The sequence below is a fragment of the Sinocyclocheilus rhinocerous genome, unplaced genomic scaffold, assembly GCF_001515625.1.
Source record: "Sinocyclocheilus rhinocerous isolate Xijiao unplaced genomic scaffold, SAMN03320098_v1.1 scaffold2849, whole genome shotgun sequence".
Lineage (NCBI taxonomy): Eukaryota > Metazoa > Chordata > Actinopteri > Cypriniformes > Cyprinidae > Sinocyclocheilus > Sinocyclocheilus rhinocerous.
In genome coordinates this window covers 499,963-509,924 of record NW_015642055.1, presented here as the reverse complement: position 1 = coordinate 509,924, position 9,962 = coordinate 499,963, and the positions used below count along the sequence as shown (strand labels likewise).

The window sequence follows — 9,962 nt, the reverse complement described above, 5'->3', positions numbered from 1 at the left end:
ATTGCTGCCTTTAGAACAGAAATAAATAACACTTTATTATCGAAAGAGTGTCCATGTGATTTTATACATTAATAATTTTGTGAAATGAATAAATGCACAATAATCGTCATAATCGTGAAATCTTGATTATTTCTCAGACAATAATCGTACCAACAAAATCTATAATCGTTGCATCCCTATTCATGTGCATGAAGAATTCCGTTTGGTGCTCGCGCGCACACGCTCAAAGCGCACACATACAGAGCGGCGTTTCAGGCAGAGCACGAACACAGAATTGATTCCCCTTTCGCTTGAACGGACACATACACACAAAATTATCTCAAAATAACCATCTCGGCAAGTATTTTCATGTCTTGAACGTAAACAGTGGAGAAAGAAATCGCACGTGCATCATTATATTGGATCCGTGCATTCGGTCTTAAAGGGGCAGCAGCCTATAAATACCTGCTGTTTAAGCTCCACCTGCTGTCAGAGAGTGACATTTGCATTTCATTCAGCCCGTCTGCTGTTTTTGTTTCATTCAGATTTTGTATGTAGTATCACAAAGCTGTATATTGTTTGACATTTTCAATTTCACAAAGTAATGTGCAGCCTTTTGGTCGGAGAAATAACAAAAGGACACCTTTTTTTAAATCGGTCTTAAATCTCATTTTGTTAAAGAAATTGTGAAAAAAATTGTATTGTGAAATCAGTATCGTGAATCATACATCGTGAGTTGAGTGAATCGTTACATCCCTATATATGCTACTAGTTTTTGCTGTGGTATCGTAGTAAATTGTTCTTTAAATAATAAGTGTTACTTAAATACTAAAGAACCATATTTTTTTTCCCCTCATCATGTGATCCGTTGCACCCCTACTCTCTTGACTTGTTATTTGAAGAAAAAATACAATATCTTTTATTCGGGCTAGTTAAATAAATTTTTGGGCTACCAAAATCTGAAGAATGCCTGCCCGAAGGGCTACCAGGGATTTTGAAATTTTGCGAGCCCTGCTTTCCTTTTTTGAATGACAGACAATTCCAAAATAGTAAAGACAACTGAAAAATGAACCACACCTTGAATCCAAGTTCTTGTGCACAGGCATAGACTGCAGCAGTCTTGCCCACTCCAGTGGGTCCAGTGATAAGAAGTGTGTTACACAAATTATCTTCTGTCTCATCCAGGCCTTCACCTATGAGCCAGGAGTCTGGATAGGAATAATGTTGAGACAATGATTTTTAAATATGGCAAGCAAAACAGCTAGTACCGTGCCATTTAGCATCTTTACATACCATTACTGTCCTCCTCTTGCTTATTTTCCTGCTGTTTCCTCTTCTCTTCCCGGTCAGCTCTCAATTTCCACTCTTTCAGCCAGCTAACAGTAATGAACAAAATGAAATATTAAGAAATTTAACAGAAAAAAAAAAGAATATTAATTACTGACATGTCAATAAGTGAATGGGATCTCTTTCACCATCTTTGTTTAAACTAGACAGTATAATAACCTGTGTAGCCTCCGGACAGACTCCATATTCCCGATTACTTCACTGGAGTGCTGCGGTAGATACTTCTCTGTCCAAAGCATATCCTCTTTCACTCCATCTCGAAATGAAAACATGAACAACCACATTACATAAAAACAACAGTGCAAACAAGTTTAAGAAACATGCAAGTATTTCATAACACCTTAGGTTCAATTCAAAATAATGAAAAATAATAGATGAAGAACAAACTACCAACCATGTTATAAATACACTACCGTTCAAAAATTTGGGGTTAGCAAGATTTTCTTTTAAATAAATTAATAAGTGTTATTTTGGTTCATCAACACTATTCTTTTGATTCATCAAAGAATCTTAAAAAATGGACCATGGTTTCTACAAAAATATTAAGCAGCACAACGGTTTTCAAAATTGATAAGTAATGTTTATTTAGCATCAAACCATCATACTAGACTGATTTCTGAAGGATAACGTGACACTGAAAACAGGAGAAATGACTGCTGAAAATTCAGCTTTGCTATGACAGGAATAAAATACATTTTAGAATATATTCATTCATATTCACATTTCATATATTTATTCATATTCAAAAGAATTTTTTTTAGATTGTAATATTTTATTTAAATAATACTTTGTAATAGATTTTACTGTAATTTCCATCAAATAAATGCAGCCTTGATGAGAATAAGATAAACCCCAAACTTTTATACTCGTTCACTGTTAATTCATGTTTGCTGTACAACTAATGCTCATGAAATACTGTAAAGTTAAAAATTGAAAAAAACTTTTAGATGAAAGGGTTAGTTCACCCAAAAATGAAAATTAGCCCATAAATTACTCACCCTCAAGGCATCCTAGGTGTATATGTCTTTCAGACGAATCCAATCGGAGTTATATTAAAAATTGTCTTTGATCTTCCAAGCTGTTTAATGGCAGTCAGCGGGTGTTACAGTGCATCAGTCCAAAAGAAGTGAAATAAAGTGCATCAATCCATAATAAAAAGTGCCTCACACTAGGGATGTTCATTTCAGTTATTTTTCCTAACCGACAACCGACGCTCGTTAACCGATTATTAACCGTTAACCGACAAGATTATTTTAAATTAGAATTGAATTAAATTAGAAAGGATAAGTGTCTGTGACCCGTTAAAAAATACTAACATTTGTTTCCCGGGGATGAATTTTACATGCTCAAAAAGCAGCAAACAACAGAACATGAGGATTAACATAGTCATCGTATCACATCACGCACCTGCAGCAGTTCTGCGAGCGGAGAAAATCATAATAAAGCTATTATTATGCTATTTATATATAAAACGAATAAATAGGCCTATACGAGAAATATATTTTTACTTAAATAATAAATTAAGAAAATGAAAGAAAAACTGTGTAACAAGTAGCCTAGTATGCAGAGTTTCGGATAATTTTTGTGCTGCGCGAAAGGAAACAAGACGGCAGAAAGCAGCATCCTATTTTTCTTTAGGATTATTTTACAAAAGCAGAAAGATTTGTTTTTATTGTGAATGTACACAAATAAAATTTTGATTATCTTTAGGACTAAAAGGAGTAGTTTCTTCCACTGTTAGAAGGAAAAAATTCAAGTGATTGCGCTGGCGCCGCATGCGCGCACACAGTTAAGCATTGCTGCCTTGACAATGCAGCCTGTTCATTATCATAATAAAATACAGTCAGTCAAACATAGGGGAAAAAAAAAACTATAGTAAAAAAAAATTTAGTAAAATCGGCTGTTAAGTGTTATCACAGTACCGCCGTGATGTTATGCAAAACATTTTGTTTTACGTGGATATTGGAACGCGAGAGAAGTACATAATAACTAATAATTTGCCATTCAAATACATCACGAATACGGAAACATTTGATTTTGTCTCGAATGATAGACGTCGGTGTTGGTTTCAGTTTCGTTTTAGCCTAAATTAATTTGTTTTGGCTTGTCGTTTATATTGCTATAGCTTCTTATATTTTTAATTCTTTAATTCTTTTCTAAATACTGTTAATTGAAAGGATTTGTTGTGGAGTGAGGGGAACTAAAATAGCCTAGTGTTATCACAGTACCGCCGTGATGTTATGCAAAACATTTTGTTTTACGTGGATATTGGAACGCGAGTGAAGCCTAGGCTACATAAATAATAATTTGCCATTCAAATACATCGCGAATATGGAAACATTTGATTTTGTGTGGAATGAGAGACTCAACGTTGGTTTCAGTTTCGTTTTAGCCTAAATGAACCCGTTTTGGCTTTTCGTTTATATTGCTATATCTTCTTATATTTTTTATTCTTGTTCTTTTCTAAATACTGTTAATTGAAAGGATTTGTTGTGGAGTGAGGGGAACTAAAATAGCCTAGCTATGTTTACAGTGTTTATTAAAATGTTTGTAAACATTTCGCGTCTGCATTGGCCTATTTCTGAATGAAAAAATTAAATGTGACTTATACGCGACTTATGTTTTTTTCCCCCAAAAAACAAAAAAAAATTTTTAATACGCATAGTGTATTTTAACCATGCAGCAAACCTTTTTAAATATTTTGATAAATTACTGAAAAAATAAATAATTAAATGACTTTTTAAACCGTTTAACTGATTGTATTAATCGGTCAAAATTCTTACGGTCGGTTAACCGGTTAAAATGAACATCCCTACCTCACACGGCTTCGGGGGGTGAACAAAGGCCTCCTGTAGCAAATCGATGCGTTTTTGTAAGAAAAATATCCATATTTAAAACGTAATAATCAATTTAATCTAGCTTGCGCTCACTGTTGTACACAGAAGCAGCTCCGGGCGGATGACGTATGAGGTCGGCTTTGCGCATGCGCCGTTCAGAAGTGACGAATGCGGAAGCCGCAGGGGAGAGATCAAAAAAACGGTCAAGAATTAGAAGTACAAAACGAGGATTTGTAAAGAAGAATGTCGGAAAATTTCGATATAAGCCAAGAGGAGACTGGTGTTCCTTTACAAAAGTAAGGAAACTTTGCTTCCTTTGCTCCTGTTAACAAACTCTGGTTTTCACGACTTAACAAACCGTGTAAAAAAGCATTGATGAGGGAAGGAGGGATTGGAGATTCTCATCTCCTCCAAAAGATGCAGCCTGATTGGCTCAGAAAACTCAGATCTTCGACAACAGGACATCTAAATAATAAAAAACAAGTTACTTATTTTTGATCAATTGAATGCATCCTCACCGAATAAAAGTATTTCATTCAGAAAAAAATATTTTACTGACCCCAAACTTTTGTATGGTAATGTATATTAACAAACTGAAATATTTAATAAAAAATGCAAAACACATAAATATAAAAATTTTCACCAAAGGATTACCAACCTGATGGCAACCAGCTCTTTTCGCAGGAACTGTAGCACAACCTAAAGACTTGTCCAAAGACATCAGAGGTACAGACGGTAAATTATAGGACTCCTTCAAACAACTCAGGAAGGGATTTGTGGGCCACTGGAGATTCCAAACAGAACAATCTGACATGGAAAGAAATGAGCACATTAGTCTTAAATACACACAATTTGAGAACACAATCTAGAGAACACCTGTCAGCTTACCTGCAGCCCTCTGCTGGACATGAACCACTGTCTGGAAGGAAGCACAGGCCTGACTGTAAGCTTCTCGGCTGGCTGCTGTCTTTGCGATCTGCTTTTTGAAGGACTCTGGAAGGCCACTCTTCAGAAACTCTCTCTTTGCTCTGAACTGTTCATCATCTTGCGAGTTCTCTGATGCCTCTCGACTGACAGGGTTGAGTTTGGGGGTACAGGCATTTATTAGAATTTAACACTAAAAGAAATAAAGAGCATTTGCCAATTCAATTATTGTCTGTTATTACTGACGTAATACCTGCTGTCGTCAAAAATGGAAATGACAGCCGACGGTCTCTGAGCTTTTTTCTCACCGAACAGAGGAGCCACTTTAGAAGCTGAAAAAATGTAAATAGACATCAATGCGTTTTTTAATGACTTGAATGTGATTTCCAAGTTGGCACAAAATTACAATTAATAAAAATAACATTAAGGTGCATGAGCACATTAGTCTTAAATACACACAATTTGAGAACACAATCTAGAGAACACCTGTCAGCTTACCTGCAGCCCTCTGCTGGACATGAACCACTGTCTGGAAGGAAGCACAGGCCTGACTGTAAGCTTCTCGGCTGGCTGCTGTCTTTGCGATCTGCTTTTTGAAGGACTCTGGAAGGCCACTCTTCAGAAACTCTCTCTTTGCTCTGAACTGTTCATCATCTTGCGAGTTCTCTGATGCCTCTCGACTGACAGGGTTGAGTTTGGGGGTACAGGCATTTATTAGAATTTAACACTAAAAGAAATAAAGAGCATTTGCCAATTCAATTATTGTCTGTTATTACTGACGTAATACCTGCTGTCGTCAAAAATGGAAATGACAGCCGACGGTCTCGGAGCTTTTTTCTCACCGAACAGAGGAGCCACTTTAGAAGCTGAAAAAATGTAAATAGACATCAATGCGTTTTTTTAATGACTTGAATGTGATTTCCAAGTTGGCACAAAATTACAATTAATAAAAATAACATTAAGGTGTTGACTTAATTTTAACCATTTGTGTCAGCACCGTACCTGCAGGATACGTCTTAGATGTTTTATTTTGAGATGTATTTTTACCCAAAACTTCATTCAAACTACGAAGCTTCTTCTGGCTTTTGTCATTTTCCTGTGAGGTGACTGGAGTGCTTTTGCTTTCCTCCAAAAACACTACAGAATCCTAAAAAGAAGACATTATATAAATTATAAAAACTAAAAATAACTTGACTTAAAGAATTTGAGTAATTTTAGCAGCAGTTCCTGTAAGCATAAATAATTTACACAAATTTACTTTTAACACGCCCACTATCTTACCTTATCTTCACAGTAATTTATGATGGACTCTTTGCTTCTTGTAGAGCATCGTACAGTGTCTTTATCTTTATTAGTGTCCTTTTTACTTTGCTGAAGAGTTTTGGCTTTCTGCACCAGCTTTCTAGCTTGTTTTATCTTTTTAACTGCATTTAATTCCTAACAAAGAAGAGCTTTTGTGAGTAATCTTCAGTCTTAAAACAACTACTAATAACAATTGTTTTATTAATAAAATATCATTATTTCATTTAGATTACACAGATTTTTAAATCAAATAATTACATAAAAACGCTTATATACACAATTCTTTTAAGAAATGTTAAAAAATTACATAGCATTATTTTTTTTATAATATACATAAATCATAAATGTTAGTTACCTGTGTTGAGAGAGGACTTGATATTTCAAAATCACCAGCTTTTGTAGCAGAGGATGGAAATACCCTGGTGATTCTCATTCTATCAAATAAAATGTTTGATTTATTGTCTCATGTACTTCACAAAAAACAATTAAAGTAGGAAATTAAAAAGTGAATCTCACCTGATAGGGCTGCCTTTCATGTCTGGTGGGCAGAGCATTTCAGATCTATACATGCCTCTTTTGGGTCTTTGAGCTTTTGGGGTAGAGGCCAGAGAGGGAGAGGGTGTATTTTGGTTCTCATCATCTTTCTTTGTGTCCTCTTGCCTCTCTTTCTTCTGTGGTGCGGTATTAAGCACAGCGGCTGACTGTCTACGTGAAAGCTCTCTGGTCGACCTCCTCAGCTCTCTGACAGCCTTTTCACTGTTGTCATCATCAGCTGGGCTACTGTCTTTGTCGACATCTGTTGGAGGTTCTTCAGGTTTCGGAGTTGCAGCTTGTGCATCTTCAGCTTTCTTAGCGTGCCCCTTCTTCCCAGATTTCCTAACTCGCTTCTTTTTGTCACCTGGACAGCTCTTCTGCTCTTCATGCTGCTCCGAGCTGGTGACTTCAGTTTTGCTCTCAAGAGATTTTTCTTCAGTTTTGTTCTCAAGAGATTTTTCATGTTGATTGTCTGCTGCCTCCGAGACTTTCTCTTGAACCTGGTTCTGCTTGCTCTGACCCTTGTTGGTTTTGCTTTTAAAACCATCAAGACTAGGCTGCTTAAAAGCACTCATAAACTGCTGTAGGTTTTGGCCGGTTTTAGCGTAGTTGGATTGTTTTCGACAAATGGCGCCAAATATCATGGAGGTCTTTCGCCGCGCCGGTTCGGCCAATCACAGCCCGTGTCGTCATACATTCTGAAACAGGAAAAAGCGCTTTTTCAAACGACATTCGATTTCAAAATACTAACAGTCATTTGGAAAATACCACAAGAACAAACAGGTCTTTCTTGGTTTAATTTTAATTAACGTTGGTTATGGTGTCATCTTAAATGTAATTAACTTGAACTAAGGGTTACATCACGCCTAATATCTATATATATATATATCCCACATTTAAGGTTTATACTGTTAAAAAAATTGCATCATGATAGAGAGTTTAACAATCTTAACTTTTTCTGTCAGATCAAGATTTTTCCACTCACCCATTTTTATTTTACGAGTTGAATGTATGTCATTATTAAGAGCAATGGATATATGCTGTCAAGTAGAACAGGTGATCGGCACCTTTATTTTGAAGAGCGGAACAGTTTGCTTGTTGATGTGATGGTCACACTTGCATACGCCGCTTTCCCAATTTACCATCTTACAAAAGAAACAACGGATGCCTAAACAAATTTAATCCAAAGCCCAAGGTATTTATTGTTTATTCAAACGTACATTTCAACGTGTGAAATGCAATTCTTTTTTTAATCGTAGTACTTTGGCAGAAAACTCAAACAAACACGGCACAGCATTCACGCTAACCGCTTTGTCCCTGCACTATTTTTGTAAACCAGGCTTTGCTATTCTAATTTTTGCAATAAAATTGTAAGATCCTCGACTGAAAACTAAAATGCAAAGAGGTCGTCAAAATTAATGGCTAAGTTGCGTCCAAGAAAGTGAAGAATTAAAATAGTTTAATTTGTTGTATTATTTTTAGTAGTGATATTTAAAATAACACCGACATTCTAATTTAATAAAATAATTAATGTAATAACTAATAAAGGGAAAAAATATTATGTTTGAACATTTTACAAATTTTCATAGAAATATTTAAAGGGGTCATATGATGCGATTAAAATTTTTCCTTTCTCATTGAAGTGTTACAAGCTCTTGGTGCATAAAGAAGATCTGTAAAGTTGCAAAGACTAAAGTCTCAAATCCAAAGAGATATTCTTTATAAAAGTTAAGAGTCAGCCACACCTACCTAAAACGGCTCGTTCTATGTGGAAAATAATGTGTTTTTTGAACCTTAAACCGCATAAACACATTTCATTACACCAAATACACAAAATAATGTTCTTTTTAGCAGCATCATATGCCCCCTTTAAATTAAAAACAATATATTAATATAAATTATTATTGTTGCTGTTATTATTTTAGAGAGTTTATTATTATTATTAAACTTACTGATACACTAAAAGACTCACTGGGACATTTGTGTCAAGTGAGTTTCAAGCATGCATATGATTTTGACATTTCTTATGATTCTTTTCTTATCTCTGTTTTATCTCGATGATCCCAAATTATGTGCATTTATGTGTGTAATTATGTGCACAACCTCATAATCTCTTAATTTCTCAGGAGGCTGTGTGTGCTCGTGGTCTCTGTGAGACTAACAGAGGACTGGAGAGCCAGTGAGAGTCAGGGTTTTTATCAGCCTCACATTGAGGGGTATTTCTGTGAGTGTGTATGCATGTGTGTCATGATGGGCGACGTCATTGACTTGGACAGACAGATCGAGCAACTCAGACGCTGTGAACTTATCAAGGAAACTGAAGTCAAGGCGCTGTGTGCCAAAGCGAGGTAATGCTTAGGTGCTGAAGAGACACGATACCATTATGCATTTGTTGTACTTATTAGTTTTACTCCGCTATGCGCAACCCATGTGCATCTAAGTCACTGGTGCTTACTGTTAAGTTGTATATCATTATACAGTTGCTTGATTTGAATTAAAGTTGCAAAAGCTACCTCATTTATGCTGTAAGTTTCATGGTTTTGCTTAATAGGGAGATTCTGGTGGAAGAGAGTAATGTTCAGAGGGTAGATTCTCCCGTCACGGTGAGTATTTCTGTATACACCGGATTATGCAATTGTGAAATCAGCTCACTATTTATTTATTTAATCTGTAGGTCTGTGGAGATATACATGGGCAGTTTTATGATTTAAAGGAGCTATTTAGGGTAAGTGTTTGAGAATGCAATATGGCATTTGTTAAATTTACACTGCACTACAATCATTATATCTGCACTGTTTGTTTATTTCACTGGTTTGCACTCTATCTGCCATGTGCCTTGTGCTGCTTTATTTATCTTTTTTTACATGTCCTTATTTGTATATTTTTATAGTTGTATTTTATATTTAATCTGTATTTATCTGTAATTTATGTTCTACTGTTAATGTTATCTGTATGCACCAAGGGTCTGAGAGTAACGCAATTTCAATTCTCTGTATGTATGTGCTGTACATGTGGAAGAATTGACAATAAAGCAGACTT

General features: G+C 35.6%; 2 protein-coding genes across 2 annotated transcripts in view; one reads left to right on the top strand and one right to left on the bottom strand.

Moving 5' to 3' along the window:
- The window catches only part of LOC107755559 (ATPase family AAA domain-containing protein 5-like), a 20,790-nt gene extending 13,223 nt beyond the window's left edge, over positions 1-7,567 (bottom strand). Inside the window, exons 1-12 of the mRNA XM_016572428.1 lie at positions 6,906-7,567; positions 6,745-6,823; positions 6,369-6,524; positions 6,090-6,234; positions 5,341-5,419; positions 5,052-5,233; positions 4,822-4,970; positions 4,510-4,628; positions 1,665-1,666; positions 1,486-1,582; positions 1,273-1,355; positions 1,057-1,187 (exon numbers count right to left, since the gene is read on the bottom strand). Coding sequence (XP_016427914.1) covers positions 1,057-1,187; positions 1,273-1,355; positions 1,486-1,582; positions 1,665-1,666; positions 4,510-4,628; positions 4,822-4,970; positions 5,052-5,233; positions 5,341-5,419; positions 6,090-6,234; positions 6,369-6,524; positions 6,745-6,823; positions 6,906-7,567 — 1,884 coding nt within the window. The remainder of the gene's footprint in view (positions 1-1,056; positions 1,188-1,272; positions 1,356-1,485; positions 1,583-1,664; positions 1,667-4,509; positions 4,629-4,821; positions 4,971-5,051; positions 5,234-5,340; positions 5,420-6,089; positions 6,235-6,368; positions 6,525-6,744; positions 6,824-6,905) is intronic.
- A 118-nt stretch (positions 7,568-7,685) lies between these two features.
- The window catches only part of LOC107755586 (serine/threonine-protein phosphatase 4 catalytic subunit B-like), a 5,002-nt gene continuing 2,725 nt past the window's right edge, over positions 7,686-9,962 (top strand). The window contains exons 1-4 of the mRNA XM_016572474.1: positions 7,686-8,118; positions 9,050-9,271; positions 9,475-9,526; positions 9,598-9,648. Coding sequence (XP_016427960.1) covers positions 9,162-9,271; positions 9,475-9,526; positions 9,598-9,648 — 213 coding nt within the window. The 5' untranslated portion in view covers positions 7,686-8,118; positions 9,050-9,161. The remainder of the gene's footprint in view (positions 8,119-9,049; positions 9,272-9,474; positions 9,527-9,597; positions 9,649-9,962) is intronic.